Genomic DNA, 18,580 nt, shown 5'->3' with positions numbered 1-18,580 from the left:
CCACCAGGGAGTTAATTCCCAGATTATCTTGTTTTTCAACATAAGGAAGTAAAACATAAGTGGATTCACTCAGCGAATGAGTATACAGTCTTCTGCGTCTGGCTCCTTTCGCTCAGCATTGTGAGGCTCATCCGGGCTGTTGAGAGGTGGTGCGTTCTCATTGCTGTGTAGCGTTCCATTGGTGAGTCGACCGTAATCTTCATTCTCGTGTCTGGACATTCAGCTTCTGTCCTGTTAGGAATAGTGCTGCTGTAGACATTCTGACTGTCTCTCCATGAACATGTCCATGCCTTGCTGGTGGCTGTATACCTGGGAGTGGAGCTGCTGAGCACTGAACGTGTGTGCGTGTTCAGCTGTAATAGCGTCTCACAGTATTCTAGTTACACTCGCAGTTCACAGCAATTCACAACGCCCACCAGCAGTGTGGGTGGCCTCCTCTTGTTCCATAGCTTCACTCAGGCTCGGTGTTGCCTGTTTTGCTGTTTCCAATGGAGCTGTTCTGATGGCTGCAAAATGGCATCTCATTGTGGTTTTCCTATTCCTTATGTTTACTGTTTGTTTCCTTATCCTTTATGAAATGCCCGTCCAAGTCCTTTGCCTGTTTTTTTAATTGGATTCTGTGTCCTGATCTGCAGAAGTTTTTATATATTCTGAATACAAGTTTTTTGTTGGATATATTATTGGAAACATCTTCTAGCTTGTGAATTGTCTTTTCTCTCTCTTAATGGTACCTTTGGATGAAAAGAGTCTTAATTTTGAGGCAGTCCAATTTGTCAGTTTCTCTTTATGGGTTTTTTGTGTGTGTGACCTTGTTTTGTGTGTGACCTACTCTAAAATCATAAAGATATACTTCTATGTTTTCTTCTAGAAGTCTGCTTGTTTTACTTTTCACATACAGGTCTCTGGTCCATCTCAAATTAATTTTTGTGTATGAACGAATGAAGGTTCTTCACTTCAGTGCACATCAGTTTATCATTTTTATCTTATGAGTCCTTTTAAGAAAACTTTACCGACCTCAAGATGATGAAGATTCTCGGAGACTTTGTTCCAATTTTTTTTTTATTAAACTTTTTATTTTATTTTGGACTATAGCCAGTTAACAATGTTGTGATAATTTCAGGTGGATAGCAAAGGGACTCAGCCGTACATATACACGTACCATTGTCTCCCAAACTCCCCTCCCATCCAAGCTGCCACATAACATTGAGCAGAGTTCCCTGTGCTATGCAGTAGGTCCTTGTTGATTATCCATCTTAAATATAACAGTGTGTACATGTCCATCCCAAACTCCCTAACTATGCCTCATTTTTATTTTATTTCATTTATTTTTTTGCCACACTACACAGCTTGTGGGATCTTAGTTCCCTGACCAGGGGTTGAACCCTGGGCCCTTAGCAGTGAAGGCATGGAGTCCGAACCACTGGACCTCCAGGGACGTCCCCACTTTTTTTTAAAATTGAGGTATAGTTAATGTACACTGTTGTATGTTCAGGTGTATAACATACTCATTCACAGTTTTTAAAGGTTACGCTCCATTTAGAGTTACTGTGAAACATTGGCCTATATTCCCTACGCTGGAACAACATATCCTTGTACACGATTTATCTTACACCTGATAGTTTGTGGTTCTTACACGCCTAACCCCATCTCGTCCTTCCCCTTCCCTCTCGCCACTGGTAACCTCTAGTGTGTTTTCTACGTCTGTAAGTCTGATTCTCTTTTGTTATATTCACTAGTTCATTCTGTTTTTTAAATTCCACATGTAAGTGATATCATATACCATTTGAGTTTCTCTGACGCTACCTTGCTTTTTTAATCACAGTTTTATTGAGCTGTAATTCCCATACCATCCAGTTCATCCATTTAAAGTAAACCATTCAGTGGGTTTTGGGTCTATTCACAGAGTTGTGCAACTGTCACCAGGGTCAATTTTAGAACATTTTTCTTCACCCCAAAGGAGACATCCACAGCCCTTGGCAGTCACTCCCCGTTTCCCTGCACCACCCCCCAGCCTCCCAGCCTCAGGCAACCGCTGATCTACCCACAGTTTGGCCAAATGTTTCATGCAAATGAAATCATACAGTAGGTGGCCTTTTGGGATTGGTTTCTTTGACTTAGTGTGTCTTTTTCAAGGTGCAGGGTTGCAGCGTGCGTGCCTCGCCTCGTCCGTCACCGCTGAGTGATTCCACGACATGGTTATACCGTGTTTTTATCTGTCCATTCGTCAGTTGATGGGCATTTGAGTTGTTTCCATTTTTGACGCTTCGGGATCATGCCACGCTGCACGTTAATGTACAGCCTCTCTGTGGTCATGTATCTTCCTTTCCCCCCGGGAGGAGCCCTCATTCCGAATCGTATCCGGTGAGATGCGGTGATGCCCTGTCTGTTAAACCCTGGCACACACTGAGTGTCCCCACCGTGACAGCTCTAGACAGGGTGGGTGACACGGTAACAGACACCCCAGTGTAGCAGGTAGCAAAAGGTGCTGTCAGCCCCACCCAAGCGCTGGGTCCCCAGCACGGGCCTCGGCCCACAGACTTTGGGAAGTCACGGAGACGCTCCGACGAGGCCCCCTGCTCTTTGCACAGGTCAAATCATGCGTAGATGGTAGCGCATCAGAGCGGGGTGGGGCAGGGGGGCAGGCGAGGGAGGAGTCAGGAGTCCCGGGCCCTGACCCTGCTAAGCTGCTAAATTTGGGTTTTTGTTTTTAATTTTTGCTTATTTATTTGGCTGCGTTGGGTCTTCACGTTGGCGTGTGGGCCTCTCTCTTGTTGTGACCTCTAGAGCATAGGCTCCGTAATGTGGCACACGGGATCGGTTGCTCCACAGCTTGTGGGATCTTAGTTCCCTGACCAGAGATCAAACTCGTGTCCCCTGCATTGGAGGACAAATTCTCAGTCACTGAACCACCAGGGAAGTCCCTAAACTGCTCAATTTGTATGTGCCTTCCAGGCACCTCGGCTTTACTACTCAGAGAGCGGCCAGAATGGGCAGCTGGGGTCCTGGCCCTTGCCCGTGGCTCACTTACCTTCCTTCCCCTTCCCCAGGCCGCAGCTCTGCCAATGATCCTGTGAGTATCAGGGCATCACTGTTGCCCCTGGGGGGCCCTGTCCCAGTGTGGCCCACCTGCCAGCTCCCAGCATGGCGTCCGACACCCCCGAGTCCCTGATGGCCCTCTGCACCGACTTCTGCCTGCGCAACCTGGACGGCACCTTGGGCTACCTGCTGGACAAGGAGACCCTGCGGCTGCATCCAGACATCTTCCTGCCCAGCGAGATCTGTGACCGGCTCGTCAACGAGTAAGCAGGCGCAGGGCTGGGGCGGGGCCCGAGCCTCGGCATGGGTGTGTGCAGAGAGGTTGGGAGTCCTGCATGTGCCCCCTTGGGGGTGTGCATGCACGTGGCTATCCATGGGTGCAAGAGAGCACTGGCCTGTCTGTATCCATCAAGTTGTCATTGCGCATGTTGGTATGTGTGTGGCAGGGTGTGCACGTAAAGGAATGTGTGTGCCCACACGTGGGTTGCTGGTGCACAGGGCAGGTTTGAGTGTGAAACTGCCGGTTTGCATTAAGAGGATGTAGAAACTTCTTATGTAAATGAAGGAGGTACTTGCTGTCCTGTGTGTGTGTGCACGTGTGTCCATGCATGCGTGTATGTGTGTGTGCCTGTGCACACATGTCTCTGTGTGAACCTGAACATGTATTACATGTTTACACACCAGTACCTGACTGCTTGACCCCTGAACAGGGATGAGATCATTCGGAAATGCTCTCTGTGACTTCGCCAAGGGACTCCCCACTAGTAGAGACTCCTAGAAGAGTAATATCCATGCCTGCCTGACTTCTCGGGGTTTGGTCCAGGTTACCCAGAGGGAAATGGTTAGCCCAGAAAGTTGCCTATAAAAGTGGGAACCTATGTGTGACCCAAGAGCCCAGCTCGTAAAAAGTGTTCTGAGTGTCTAATGTAGATTGGGCACTAGATTAGACACTGTGCAGACCAGAGTTGTGTCCATTTTACAGGTAAAGGCACTGAGGTCTGGGGAAGTTCAGTTACTTGTGTGAAGTTGCCCAGGTAGTGAACATCCAATCCAGGATTTAGATTCTAGAGTGTTTGACTCCACAGCTTTTCCCACCAGTCCAGGATTCTTGCCTCCACTGGTATCTCAGCAGAACTATTACTGAATGCTTGCCCTGTACCCAGCTCAGAGCTCCAGACCACTCGGCTCAGTCTTGCTGTTGGATGGGGTCCTAAGAGGGCTGATCAAGGAATCAGAAGCTGGCTTAAAGAAGACAGGGAATGCAGATATGCATGTTTGTTACAGAGGTGTCTACAGTTTAGTGGGGAAGAGCTTGGGATTTGCCAGTGATAAGAGGCCCTTCATCACTAGTTAGTTTACTTTTGGACTCCTGGGTCCTGGGGCCACCCGTAAACTTACCAGTCAGGTGCTCAGGATCCAACCAGGTACTATGAGGAGGAGGAGATGGAGGTTGTTGCTGGGATGATCAGGGAAGTCTTGGCAGGGGAGGCTTGTGCTGGGCCTTGAAGGGAGGGCGAGAGGCCTCCCCTGAACCAGGCTTCCTTCCCTCCCAGGTATGTGGAGCTGGTCAATGCCGCCTGCAACTTTGAACCACATGAGAGCTTCTTCAGCCTCTTCTCCGACCCCCGCAGCACCCGCCTCACCCGCATCCACCTCCGCGAGGACCTGGTGCAAGACCAGGACCTGGAGGCCATTCGCAAGCAGGTGAGACCTGGTCATTCAGGCCCCGGGCACGGCCGCGGGAGGCCGCCCCGAGACAGGCAGGCAGGGAGTCGGAGCAGGAATCCCAAGGCCCTGCCAGCACCCTTCCTATTGTGCATGCATATGTCCTCACATGGACTGTAGCCCGCCAGACTTCTCTGTCCATGGGATTCTCCAGGCAAGAACACTGGAGTGGGTAGTTAGGCCCTCCTCAAGGGGATCTTCCCAATCCAGGGATCAAACCCTCATCTCCTGCAGCTCCTGCTCTGCAGGCATATTACCACTGAGCCGCCAGGGAAGCCCCCTATTGTGCAGACCCCTCCCCAATCCCACCTGTGGCCCAGGGCCAGGCCCAGGGCCAGGGTAGGGGTGGGCAGAGGTGATGACGGGCTGTACCCGCCACCAGGACCTGGTGGAGCTGTACCTGACCAACTGTGAGAAGCTGTCCGCCAAGAGCCTGCAGACTCTAAGGAGCTTCAGCCACACCCTGGTATCCCTGAGCCTCTTTGGCTGTGCGAACATCTTCTATGAGGAGGAGAACCCCGGGGGCTGCGAAGACGAGTGCCTTGTCAACCCCACCTGCCAGGTGCTGGTCAAGGACTTTACCTTCGAGGGCTTCAGCCGCCTGCGCTTCCTCAACCTGGGCCGCATGATCGACGGGGTCCCCGTGGAGTCCCTGCTGCGGCCCCTCAACTCGCTGGCTGCCCTGGACCTCTCGGGCATCCAGACGAGCGATGCAGCCTTCCTCACCCAGTGGAAAGACAGCCTGGTGTCCCTCGTGCTCTACAACATGGACCTGTCGGACGACCACGTCCGCGTCATCGTCCAGCTGCACAAGCTGCGGTGAGCTCTGAGCGCACGGGGTTGGCGTGGGGAGGTGGGGGTCGGCAGTCCCAGAAGATTCCTGAGCCTCCGGCCAGGCAGAACATGGGGCTGGAAGAGACAGTCCCATGCTTTATGCCCCCTGCTCCGGCTGGATCAGGGCTGTTCGGGGCGCCTGGCTCGGCTATAGCAGGGACCTCGGCCTGAAGCAGCAGGAGGCTACGAGGCAGCCCCAGTCTGTGTCCAGACCTGACCCGTGACCCTTCTGCCCCAACCTCCAGACACCTGGACATCTCCCGAGACCGCCTCTCCAGCTACTACAAGTTCAAGCTGACTCGCAAGGTGCTGAGCCTCTTTGTGCAGAAGCTGGGGAACCTGATGTCCTTGGACATCTCTGGCCACATGATCCTGGAGAACTGCAGCATCTCCAGGACAGACGAGGAAGCAGGACAGACCAGGTGGGCCCCACCTGCCCTGCTCATGAGCAGGTGTCATCCAACAAGCGTTAACCAGGCGCCCCTCTGCCAAGCGCCGTGCTGATGAGGAAGAAACAAATCAGGCCCTCTCACGAGGGTATGAGCTAGTGGGGACAGGCAGGTCATCACTGGGGCTGTGGTAAGGGCAACACGGTGCTCTGGGGTGGCGCTCAGGATCAGAAGGAAGGAGGAGGAGGCATGGCATCCAGGCTGTGCCGAAAGCTCTCTTGAGTTTGCCAAAAGACATTTACCACAGCGTTCTAGCAGAGGGAACAGCATGTGCAGAGGCTGGAGGCGCGAGCACGGGGAGTGACTGGGAGGTTGCAGCACTCAGACGGGCTGAGCCATGTGGTGGTGGTCACGGAAGGCTGCCGGCCCCACCACTCGTTAGGGGTTACCGCTGACAGGCTGGGCCCTGGGTTGGTTGGGTGATAGAGCTGATTCAGAGCCCCCTCTAGCTGTCTTTGGTCTTTTTTTTTTTTTTAATATTTATTTACTTATCTGCTGTGTTGAGTCTTAGTTGCGGCATCTGGGCATATGGGATCTTAGTTCCCCAACCAGGGACCAAACCCATCTCCCCTACACTGCAAGGCAGATTCTTAACCACTGGATCACTAGAGGAGTCCCTGGTGTTTTGTTTTTTTTTTTTTATTGTAGTATAATTGCTTTAAAATGTTGGGTTAGTTTCTGCTATACAACAAAGTGAATCACTGTATGTATACATATGTCCCCCGTTATTGTCGTTGGTCTTAAGCCCTCCCCCCAGCCTGGACTGGAGTGGAGTTTGGAGTTTGGGTGATGGGCATAACATTCCTGGCTGTTGCGGGAGCCTGAAGGTGACATGCCCTCCCTGGAACGGCAAGCAGGATTGGCTGCAACAGTTATCTCCCATCCCACATGTTCTCTACGATGTGACCTTGTCACCCTCCCATCAAGACGTGGGGTCTGTGTCTGTCTCCTGCCTTTTTTTTTTTGACCATACCACGAGACATGTGGGATCTTAGTCTCCGACCAGGGGTCAAACCCGTGCCCCCTGCAGTGGAAGTGCAGAATCTTAACCAGGAGACCACCAGGGAAGTCCCCTACTGCCTTTGAAATGAAAAATAGACGAGGCTGGAGGGCCTAGCAGCAGGCCCCAAGGAAATGTGCTTCGTCACCCCCAGGGAGAGGCTCTCCTTGTGCTGGACCCAGGGCAGCCACAGGCCCCACACCACTGATGCCAGCACCCTCTCTCCTCAGCACTGAGCCTTCCAAGAGCAGCATCATGCCTTTCCGGGCCCTGAAGAGGCCACTGCAGTTCCTCGGGCTCTTCGAGACCTCCCTGTGCCGCCTGACGCACATTCCGGCCTACAAAGTGAGAGGGGGCACGGGGAGGGGAGGGCCAGGATGCCCCAGGACAAGGGAGGGGGTGTCTGCCCTGGGGTTAGAGACGGAATTGGGATCAGGCATCCCACCCTTCGGCCATTTCCGGGATGTTCTGAGCATGCTCCATCTCCAGGTGAGTGGTGACAAAAACGAGGAGCAGGTGCTGAACGCCATCGAGGCCTACACGGAGCACCGGCCAGAGATCACCTCACGGGCCATCAACCTGCTTTTTGACATCGCACGCATCGAACGCTGCAACCAACTTCTGCGGGCCCTGAAGGTCAGCACCAACCCTGGAGGGGCCTCCGAGGGTCTCCAGTTCATTCTCCCCCATTCCCTCCTCAACCATCCCCCTCCTCCTTCCCAGGACACTGGCCATCCCACCCCCCGAACCCCAACCCCGTCTCTCAGTGCCTCCCTTGGCCCAGCACTGACCCTGTCCCAGGACCATGGCCGACCCCCGTTTCTGCCCCCCAACCCCAACTTCTGCCCTCAGGGAGCAAGATCAGGCTGAGCCCTGCCCCAGAGGACCTGTCCAAGCCCCCGCACCCCGCCCCAGGCCTGTCCCTGCACACCTGCAGCAGGCCTGGCCAACCCCCAGCCCATGCCCTGTCTTGGTACAGCTGGTCATCACGGCCCTCAAGTGCCACAAGTATGACAAGAACATCCAGGTGACCGGCAGCGCCGCCCTTTTCTACCTGACCAATTCCGAGTACCGCTCAGAGCAGAGCGTCAAGCTGCGCCGGCAGGTCATCCAGGTGGTGCTGAATGGCATGGAATCCTACCAGGAGGTGACGGTGAGCCCCTGCCCGCTGCCTGCTCTGGCCCCTCTCCCTGTGTCCCAGCCTTGCCAGCAGGCTCGCCAATCCCCGCGGGTGCCCTGCTTGCTCACCCCTTTCTCTCCTGGCTCTGTCCCGCCCCTCTGCCAACCCTCCCTTTCCTGGGGCATCACTCCCAGTCTCTGGGACCGGGCATTCAGGGCCCCCTGACCTGACCCCACCCGAGTCTGTCTCCCACCACGCTCTCCCCCAGGGGCCCCGGGCCTTTGCTCCTGCTTGTTCCTTAGCCCTTCTTCCCAGTAATGCTCTGCTGGTGTGGGTGATTTTTATTTTTTTTTTTCAATAGCTGCTTTTGTTATAAAAGTAATCAAGTTTTTACTGGAGAAAAATTACAATTATGGGTATAAAGGAGAGAAAAAAAAGCCATAATTTTGGCACACAGAGATAGCCACTGTTAACATCCTTCTGGCTTTTAGTCTATGCATAATTATTGAGTAAACAGGACCATCCTGTGTGTCCTATAACATGGGTTTTCATTTCAACAGCATCTTGTGAATGTGAATATCTCCCATATCAACAAACGCTTTACAACAAAATTTGAAAAGTCATGTTTCTTTTCTGATGACAGAAAGTGAGCTCCCTAATGCTTCTAAAACACATTTAAGTAACAGAAAATGTCTAAGACTAACTAGAAAGTGAAAGTGCCAATCCTAGCGCTCCTCCCCCGGGGCAGCTGGTTTTAACAGTTCAGCTTCCTAATTGTTGATGTCAGGACCGTGTGCAGCGCCTCCCCCAGGGAGAGGCTGCCCTGGGGCTGACTCTGCTGGGGACTTGGAGGCCATGGCCAAGCCCCATCGCCACAGAGTAGTTGGAGGGGCTCCCCTGAGTATGTGGGCTGCACTGACTGAGTCAGCCCCACGGTTGAACATTTTAGGTTGCTGTTAACGTTTTGCTATTTCTTTTTTTTTTTTTTTTTAAATTCAAATGTGCCAGCTCTTAGTTGTGATTAAGCAGGATCTTATTTGCGGTATGTGGGATTTAGTTCACTGACCAGGGATTGAACCTGGGTCCCCTGCATTGGGAACTCAGAATCTTACCCACTGGACTACCAGGGAAGTCCCCATGTTTTGCACTTTCAAATTAGGCTTTGCTGAGTACATCTAAGCCACGCTTGTTATGAGACTTGTCTAAAAGGAGAACTGCTGGAGCAGTGGGTCTGTGTGTTTTTAAAGCATTTGGTATATATTCTTGCATCGTCCTCCAGAAAGGCTCTGGTGGGGACGCAGCCTCTGCAGGAGTGAGGAGGCCCCCTTTCCCACTGACTCCCAACTCCAGACTTGAGAGCAACTTTTTGTTTTGTTGAGATAGATTTTATCATCAGGTAAAAGAGTTGTCTTTTTTTTTTACCCCTTGGCCGTGCTATGCAACATGTGGAATCTCAGCCCCCCAACCAGGGGCTGAACCTGTGTCCTCTGCATTGGAAGCACAGATTAACCACTGGGTCACCAGGGACGTCCCAGGGGTGTCGTTTTCTTTTTTTAAAGAAAAAAGAATGCTAGTTGAAGACTTGCAAATTAATAAACTCATTCAAAGAAATAGAAATTAATAAAAACCACTTTTTGACTGGGGAGATTGATGATACCCATTGACGAAGGCCAGGGGAAGAGCACATTCCCGCTTTCCACTGGTGAGGAAAGCCTCGGACAGCCTCTTCGTGGGGCAGCTGGCAGAACTTGCCAGAACTGTAAGCACACTTACCTTTTGGCCTAGGTATTCCACAGTTAAGAGATATGCATAAAGGAAATATATATATACATTCACCCTTTCTGATACATAGATGTCAGAGGAAACCCAAAGCGTTCAACAGTAGGGGCCTGGCCCTGCAGAGCAGTGTTAGGTCCACTCACATTGTGGGATATGATGGTCAATCTGTACATCCTAACACGGAAACATGGATGACCCTGTGGGTGGACAAGTGAAGAGATGCTCTCGACCCATGTGGATAAAACCTCTTTCACCCTTCCTCTCCCCGTATTTGTATTTCCGTGGTAGAGAAATCTTGATGGTTGTGCACCAAACTTTTAATAGGGATTACTTCTGAAGAATAAAGTGAGGGACTTTTACTTTCTGCTCAGATAATGTTATTTGAATGTTTCACAGTGAGCAAGTATTGCTTCTATAATTTAAAATAATTTTTTCCCCAAATTACAAAATGTGTGTATATTATGGGGGGAAGGACAGAGTTAACAAGGGTTCAGCAGCGTTAGTTGCTCGGTCATGTCCGACTCTTTGCAACCCTGTGGACTATAGCCCACCAGGCTCCTCTGTCCATGGAATTCTCCAGGCAAGAATACTGGAGTGGGTCGCCATTCCCCTTCTCCAGGGGATCTTCCCGACCCAGGGATCAAACCCAGGTTGGTAATATTCTCTAATCTACATAAGTAATGAAGAGTGGTGAACTTCCAGTATCTAATGAGAAAGGATGGTGGGAAGTTAAATTATGAGGAAAATGTGCCGAGAATACTATGAAAATAAAAAAAAATAACTCACAGATAACACAAAAAGAAATCGAGGGGGTGAAGCAACCGGAACCTTCCTGCGCTGCTGGCGGGAGTGTAAACTGGTACAGCCACTGTGAGAACATTCTGGAGTTACCTGGTAAAGCTGAAGACATGCACACCTTGTCGTCCAGAAGCTCCACCCCACCTGTGGGTCGCCCTGGAGGAGCCCACACACGTGGCTGTCACGAAGGAGCCAGACACCGAAGTCTACCCAAGTGTCCACCGGCAGTGTGCTGGATGAATCAGTTGGAATTCTACACTGCAAATGAGCAAAAGAGACATGCATTTCACCTACTGACGACAACACGGTTGATCTCACAAAGCTGCAGTGGAATAAGAAGCTACAAGTTGCTAGAGAATCTTTCATATGGAAAGGCCGGGATAGGGCCGTCTCGCAGGGAGGGCTTACGATCAGGAAGGGACACATGGGGGACTTCTGGCTGCTGGCAGTGTCCTTTTTCCTAACCGAGATGGTGGTTCCATGGTTGTTGAAAAGTTCATTTGCTTAATAATTATTTGCGAAACTATACCTTGGTATTTTACACCCCCCACTCTATATATTATAGTTCACTTTTTTTTTAATGTTAAAAAAAATAAATGGCCTCTTAGTCTTTCTCCTCTTCCAGATAGCCTTCCTGGACTGCCACAGCTCTGGACGATCCCACACTTCTAGAGAGACTCTCGGGTCCAGTTTCCAGGGCCACCCCTGACTGTGCTCCGCTTGTCTCCTGGCCTCACCCAGGTCCAGCGGAACTGCTGCCTGACGCTCTGCAACTTCAGCATCCCAGAGGAGCTGGAGTTCCAGTACCGCCGCGTCAACGAGCTCCTGCTCAGCATCCTCAACCCCACGCGGCAGGACGAGTCGATCCAGCGCATTGCCGTGCACCTGTGCAACGCCCTGGTCTGCCAGGTGGACAACGACCACAAGGAGGCCGTGGGCAAGATGGGCTTTGTTGTGGTGCGTGCAGGGGGTCGCTGCCCTTCCCTCCTCCCCTCCCTGTCTCTTCCAGAGCCCCTCTGCTGAAAGGGTGGATTTGGGATTCACATCCTAGCAGTGAACGTTGCTTCTGACCTTAGATTTCCTCCACCTAGAACTCTGTCATTCTCTCCCAGCCTCTCCAGTGTCCCGGGAGGTCCCACTGTACTCCTCCCTGCTCAGACCAGGTGCCCCTGTTAAGTCTTCCCAGCTGGGATTAAAGAAGTATCTGAGGGACTAGCTGTTTAACATCAGCCTCCAACCTGGGTGTGAGCTCCATGGGGAAAGACACCATGCTACATCCTTCCATCATCCTGTCCCCAGCACTTCCTAGCACAGGGCCCAGCACACAATGGGGGAGATAATCAATATTTGCTGGAGAAGGGAAGGGAAGAATGAGGGAGGCACCTCCAGTCTCCTTTCAGTCATCACTGGGGAGGCTGAAGTCCACAGGGTGGGAGTTCCCCAAAGCTGGGCGGGTCAAGGTTGCACCAGGCCTCCCAATGCTAAGTACCAGGTCTGTGGGTCGCGCTTCTTCAAACAGCCTCCCAAATAGAGAGGCAGGGTTTTTTTTTGTTTTTAATATTTGTGTATTTGGCTGTGTCAGTTCCTAGCTGCGGCGGGCTCAGTAGTTGTGATGGTCAGGCTTAGTTGACCCGCAGCATATGGGATCTTAGTTCCTTAACCAGGGATCAAACCCATGTCCCCTGCATTGGAAGGCAGATCCCCAGCCACTGGGCCACCAGGGTAGTGCCTAGAGAGGCAGATGTGTCAGGAGGTACTAACAGGAATGGAGTAACTGACTCTTCTCCATCTTGGTTCTGGGACGACACAGTAGCCCTTGAAGCCCTGGCCCCCGCCACCGCCCTCCCTCAAGTTCTCTTCTCTGCCCACAGACCATGCTGAAGCTGATTCAGAAGAAGCTGATGGACAAGATAGTAAGTCGCATCTTTGTGGAGCCACCTGCCCCATCCCCTCGGCTGAGAGGGGACTGGTGTGCCCTGGGGGTGTGTGCCTCTGTCCGGGGACCCCCCCCGGGTGCCTCGGGCCCGTCCCGGCACACCTGTGCTGAGCCTTCTCCCCGCTTCAGTGCGACCAGGTGATGGAGTTCTCCTGGAGCGCCCTGTGGAACATCACGGACGAGACGCCCGACAACTGCGAGATGTTCCTCAACTTCAACGGCATGAAGCTCTTCCTGGACTGCCTGAAGGTAGCGCCTCTCCAGCAGCAGCCAAACCCCCGCTTGGCCTCCCCTCTGTCCCCAGGTCACCCAGCTCCCCTCTCCCCATGGTTCCCATGGAAGGGCAGTGGGGCCCACTCAGACCCACCAGCCCAGGATGTGCTGTGGAGGTCTTCCCTGACCCAGATGGCCTAGCTGGGCCTCTCTTAGAGCCCCCCCCCCACCAAGGGAATCCCCAGGCGGCACTGGTGGTAAAGGACCTGCCTGCCAGCGCAGGAGACAGAAGGAATGGGCTCGATCCCATGTTGGGAAGACCCACTGGAGGAGGAAATGGCAACCCATTCCAGCATTGCCTGGAGAATTCCACAGACAGAGGAGCCTGGTGGGCTACAGTCCGTGGGGTTGCAGAGTCAGACACGACTGCAGGGACTTAACACACAACACACACTCCAAGGGAAAACCCAAACTGGTCTCTCAGTGTGGTTGCTCCAACTGCCTAGGTCTGACCGGAGTCCACTGGGGTGTCAGCTGGACAGAATTCTGTCCAGTAGGATGACCTCTTCATCCTAAAACTCATTCTTTATTTTCTTGCTCTAGTTTCCAAAAGGATTCCCTGAAGCTTAATATTTCAAGTTTTTGTAAATAGAATCATGTTTGTCCCATTCATGATTTTATAGGTCAGCTCTGCACACTCAGCCTTTGAGTTTGTGGCATGAAGCCTCACCATGTTAATCCCTTGTAGTGTATATGTAGCACTGTCCTAGGCGTACTGGGAGGTAGGAGGGCAGCAAATTGCACCCTCTCTTTGTCCAGTAGAAATGGCTGGACAGGTGCTCATAAAGCTTCCAGGTCACCAGCATCAGACACAAATCAGGTACTCGCTGCTCCGACCCGAATGGCTCTTCTCTTGCCAGGAGTTCCCGGAGAAGCAGGAGCTGCATCGGAATATGCTGGGACTCTTGGGGAATGTGGCAGAGGTGAAGGAGCTACGGCCCCAGCTAATGACTTCCCAGTTCATCAGTGTCTTCAGGTTGGTACTTTGCTCCTTTCCCTTTTCTCCTTGGCTGCCAGGATGCTCAGAGCTCTAATCAGTTGTCAGTTGTAGCAATTGCTATCAGTTTAGGTTTCTGTTAGGAATGTCACCTTCACTCTATGGTGCAGGTTCTTATCCTTTGAACCCTCCATAAATGGTCCCCTTGTAGCGATATCTTATCTTAAATGACCTCAGATTCCCTTTAGAAGTCATTTGGGGGAGGCTTCCCTAGGGTTCCAGTGGTTAGAACTCCACACTTCCAATGCAGGGGGTGTGGGTTTGATCCCTGGTTCAGGAAACTAAGATACTGCATGCCACACAGCATGGCCAAAAAAAAATTTTTTTAATGAAAAAGAAGTCATGGGAAATTCCCTGGCAGTTGAGGGGTTAAGACTCAGCGCTTTCACTGTCAAGGGCCCAGGTTCAAGCCCTGGATAGGAAACTAAGATCCCACAAGGTGTGCAGCACATCCGAAAAAAAAAATGGCATCTAGGTGTGGATAATAAGTGATAAAAAATCAATAGTCTCTCTGGCATCTAATCTATTAGTTGAAGTCAGCAGCCTGTATCTGAAGTGGGCCTGGGGGATCAGGACTCCATTTTTCTCCGTTCTTGGTAGCAACCTGCTGGAGAGCAAGGCAGATGGCATTGAGGTTTCCTACAACGCCTGCGGCGTCCTGTCCCACATCATGTTTGATGGGCCCAAGGCCTGGGGCATCTGTGAGCCCCAGCGGGAAGAGGTGGAGGAGCGCATGTGGGCAGCCATCCAGAGCTGGGACATCAACTCACGGAGAAACATCAATTACAGGTGCGGGGGCTGTGGACGCGGGGTCAGTGCTGGGACAGGCCGCTCCTTCCTGAGAAGGCCTGGTCGGCGCTACTTGCCCTTCTAGTCCTGAGTTGGGTCTTTCTAACTGAGGTGTGGTCCACGGAGAGCCCACATGTGGTCCATGAGGTGTGTGAGTAAAGGCGCATACCTCACCTCTTCAGCTTGGTGCCTTTTCCCTCACATCAGCACCTGTGTACGCTAAGCCTGCCATTCACAGATGCTCAGTCCATGTTCAGTTGTGAGAGAGGAAAAAAAAAAAAAGGAGAAAATACATAAACAACAGGAAACAAACAAAAACCATTCGTTCCTGAACAGAGCATCCCCCTAACATTCCGGCGTCTCTCCTTCCAACAGTTTTCTGTGCACAGATTTAACCACCTCCGTCCAGCTGGCATCAAGTCTTACTATCACAGGATTGAATTTCCAGTCGCAGCTATGGGTCTCCTTCCCTGTTGTATAACTGAGTCAGCTCTGTGTGCGCCTGGGCCATGGCAGAGTGATTGACACTGAAGCTGAAAACCCATATCGGGAGGAACAGGCTCGTGCTCGTGGCCTTGCCCATGCTCCAGTTACCGTCCGTTCAGAGGAGAGAGGAAGTGGAATCACTGGCCTGGGGAGGGGGTTTGTGGGGGTCGCACGTACATCTTGCAAGCTTTTGGACTATGACTCCAGATGGCGCATAGAAGGCTGTGATGGGAAGTGCAGTCACAATCTCTTCTCCTTCCCAGTGTCCTCCGCCCCTACGGCCCAGGTTGGGGCTCTCCTCCCTGCCGCCATCTCTGCAACACCTGATCCGTGTTCCTCCTCCCTCATGCTCATGACCTGTCTCACAAGGGAGCTCTCTTTGTGGAGCCTGAGATGGGCTGAAGGACCGTATGCCTGCCCCCCAGCGTGTCCCTTCCATCCTGCTGGCCTGCTTATTATAAGACCCTTCAGCGAGGAGGAGCCCGCAGTGCACCCTGCCAATGCCCAGCATCAAAAGTGAACTTGATTTTTCTTCCTGCAGGTCATTTGAGCCAATTCTTCGCCTCCTCCCCCAGGGCATTTCGCCTGTCAGCCAGCACTGGGCCACCTGGGCCCTCTACAACCTGGTGTCTGTCTACCGTGAGTACCCGCCAGCCCCTTGGCTCCCTCATCCACCATGATCCGGGGGAGCGCTGTGAGAGCTGGCGTCAGTGTCTGCGCCCTCCCTCACCTCTTTCTGGCATCAGTGGGACACCCAGCGGCATGGCTCGCTCCTGCCTCATCGGCAGAAGCAGGCCTGGCAGACGAGCTGGCCCATCCAGACACGCCGCTTTCTCAATATTTCCTGCTTCAGATGAGTGAATAGTCAGAAATCTCCATGCTGTGACTACCCGGGTGGTCCAGTGGTTAAGACTCCATGCTTCCACCGCAGGGGGCACGGGTTCCATCCCTGGCCAGGAAACTGAGATCTTGCCTGCTGCACCACACAACCAGAAAAATAGAAAATAAAAATCTCTATGCCTTCTGTAAGGCAGGGTAAGACCAACCCAAACCAGAACGAACTCCTGAGGAAACAGACATCCGAGAGGCCAGGAGAGAACTTGAAAACAACTATCACTTATTTTCTCCAAGAGAGTCCCGCCTCCCTGAGAAGAGCCTGGCCTGAGTCCTCCACGCAGTGCCTTTCGGGGAGAGGAGGAGGAGGGTATAGCACTGAAAGACTTTGATGGCAGGCCAGGCTCGCCCCTAGTGCTCTGCTCTGCTTAGCTATGTGGTCTTGGGCAGGTAATTTAACCTCTCTGGGCCTTGATTTTTTCCTCTGCAAAATGGGGATAGTAATGCCTACTTCATAAGGTTGGTGGGAAAAGAGAACCAGTGGAAAGTGTTGAGCCCTGGTGCCTGGATACCGCTCAGTCCTGTTAACTGGCAGGAAGAGGGGATGAGAGTGTAGGCCCTCCATAGAACTAGGTGGAAGTTGAAGGGGATGGACTTGAAACTTTGATGTGTCCCAGACCAACTTGTTTTGTTCCTGCATATATGTGTTTATCCATGGATAGCTTGCTTGGAGTGAACATTTTGGAGACCTTTTATATAAAGGTGTAAAGAGAAGGGTTGGCTTGCAAGGCATGGAACAAGGACTTTTTTTTTAAGCAAAGGCAGATGTTGTTATTCTGAAGATTCCAAAAGCATTTATGACAGCAGCAGTCTATACCTTACCAGGTGACAGGCAGCTAGATGGATGCTCCTGGGAGAGACGAGCAAACAGCTTTCCATTTTAATAAACATTTATAAACAAACCAGAAAAAAAAACAAAAAGAGGGCAGGCCGTGGGGGAAGGCTGCCTGCGCTGCTCTGAGCAGGCTTCTCAAGCTCTCTGGGCCTCATTTTCCCCATGTTTAAAATGGGCTAATAACAGTACTTAGCTTGTAGGATTGCTGGGGAATAAGACATGTAAAGTGCTGAGAAGAGCACATGGCATATACCAGCTCAGCCAATCTTTTTATTATTCCTTGAGGTTAGTCTTACTAAAAAGTACCTTACCTCAGAGAGGCCGCGTGGCAGCTGGGAAGAGCTCTGAGCCAGGACTCGCTCAGACAGGCCTCTCGAGTGACTTCGAGGGGGCTACATCATTTCTCTGCATCTCAGCTCTTTCATCATTAAATGGAGATGATAAAAAATAGCTCCAGTATACTATACTATACTGTACAGCTGCTACAAGACCACTGAAATGCCCATGTTCTCTCTGGAGTGTCTGTACAGCCCTGGATCCCGAGCCCTAGAATGTTCTTTGTGGGAGTGAACCATGAAGCCCAGCAGTGGGCAGGCCTGGTGGTTTCCTCCCAGTGGGTCCCAGAATCCCCTGGAGATATTTTGTTAAAAGTGCAGATAAATACAGGTTCCTGGATCTGTTGAATCAAGACACCCCAGGGGCGGTGCTTAGGAAGTCCTTGTTTTTACAAACACTTCTCAGAGAATAGAAGGGGCTGGAGTGGGTGACATTTGGGGGGACATGCCACCACGAAGTGAAGGGAAGAGCCTTTCCCAAGGGATTCACCCCTCGCTTCCTGCAGGTGGCCTCAGGAACTTGGCCTCGGGGCCGGGCCAACATGGCTCCAGCAGCCACGCCCTCACTCAGGGCCAGGTCTTCATCCCCCGTCCTGGGAGGGCCGTCCTCAGAGCAGGGGAGGGTTTCGGGGCCACAGGCTGATAGAAGTCCCACCCTGATCACGTGCTGTCTGCCCTCACCACCCCCACAGCGGACAAGTACTGCCCTCTGCTGATCAAAGAAGGTGGGATGCCCCTCCTGAGGGACATGATCAAGATGGCAACCGCGCGGCAGGAGACCAAGGAAATGGCCCGGTGAGAGACTGGCAGTGTTTCTGCCTGGAGCCTGGGCTTGGGGGAGCCAGGGACACACAGCCGGGCCCTCTCGTGGGTGGGAATGGCTAACAATGCCAGGGGCAACTCAGAGCTGAGAGTGGAGGTGGACAGCATACTGATGTCCAGCTGGGGCCTCCCTGAGTGTCGTAATGGCCAGCGCGTGGTCAGAAACTAGATGATCAAGCTCTGAACAGAGCATCGTTGCCCGCATTTGTAAGTTTTGTTTTCCTTTATTTCCAACAAATCCCGTCCTCTCATCCCTGGGCATTAGCAAGTCAGGTCAGAATTTGTCCTTATTTTTGGCCAAAGACATTCCAATTAAAGAAAGGACACTGTGGTAAAATGCATTCTAAGGTTGGGCAGAACGCACGAGTTTCTGAGCGTGCAGGTCCTGGACACAGGCCTTCCGCTGCACTGTGGCTTTCACTTTGGGTCTAAACTGCCATCCACTGGAATCTCACACCCATCAGTGCACAAG

General features: G+C 52.1%; 1 protein-coding gene across 3 annotated transcripts in view; it reads left to right on the top strand.

Annotated features, from left to right (window-relative positions):
• The window catches only part of ZER1 (zyg-11 related cell cycle regulator), a 29,680-nt gene that overhangs the window by 8,136 nt on the left and 2,964 nt on the right, over positions 1 to 18,580 (top strand). For 2 of the 3 annotated variants that reach the window (XM_040225307.1, XM_040225308.1), the window contains exons 2-15: positions 3,048 to 3,299; positions 4,590 to 4,740; positions 5,144 to 5,580; positions 5,841 to 6,017; positions 7,275 to 7,389; positions 7,534 to 7,680; positions 8,024 to 8,197; positions 11,483 to 11,698; positions 12,613 to 12,654; positions 12,807 to 12,926; positions 13,811 to 13,926; positions 14,548 to 14,736; positions 15,764 to 15,861; positions 17,979 to 18,081. In XM_040225307.1, the coding sequence (XP_040081241.1) occupies positions 3,142 to 3,299; positions 4,590 to 4,740; positions 5,144 to 5,580; positions 5,841 to 6,017; positions 7,275 to 7,389; positions 7,534 to 7,680; positions 8,024 to 8,197; positions 11,483 to 11,698; positions 12,613 to 12,654; positions 12,807 to 12,926; positions 13,811 to 13,926; positions 14,548 to 14,736; positions 15,764 to 15,861; positions 17,979 to 18,081 (2,243 nt within the window). In that variant the 5' untranslated portion in view covers positions 3,048 to 3,141. The remainder of the gene's footprint in view (positions 1 to 3,047; positions 3,300 to 4,589; positions 4,741 to 5,143; positions 5,581 to 5,840; positions 6,018 to 7,274; positions 7,390 to 7,533; positions 7,681 to 8,023; positions 8,198 to 11,482; positions 11,699 to 12,612; positions 12,655 to 12,806; positions 12,927 to 13,810; positions 13,927 to 14,547; positions 14,737 to 15,763; positions 15,862 to 17,978; positions 18,082 to 18,580) is intronic. The other variant, XM_040225309.1, reaches the window with a different exon arrangement.

This window comes from Oryx dammah, unplaced genomic scaffold (assembly GCF_014754425.2).
Source record: "Oryx dammah isolate SB20612 unplaced genomic scaffold, SCBI_Odam_1.1 HiC_scaffold_25, whole genome shotgun sequence".
In the NCBI taxonomy this organism is placed as follows: Eukaryota; Metazoa; Chordata; class Mammalia; order Artiodactyla; family Bovidae; genus Oryx; species Oryx dammah.
This window is presented reverse-complemented; position numbering and strand designations above follow the sequence as displayed.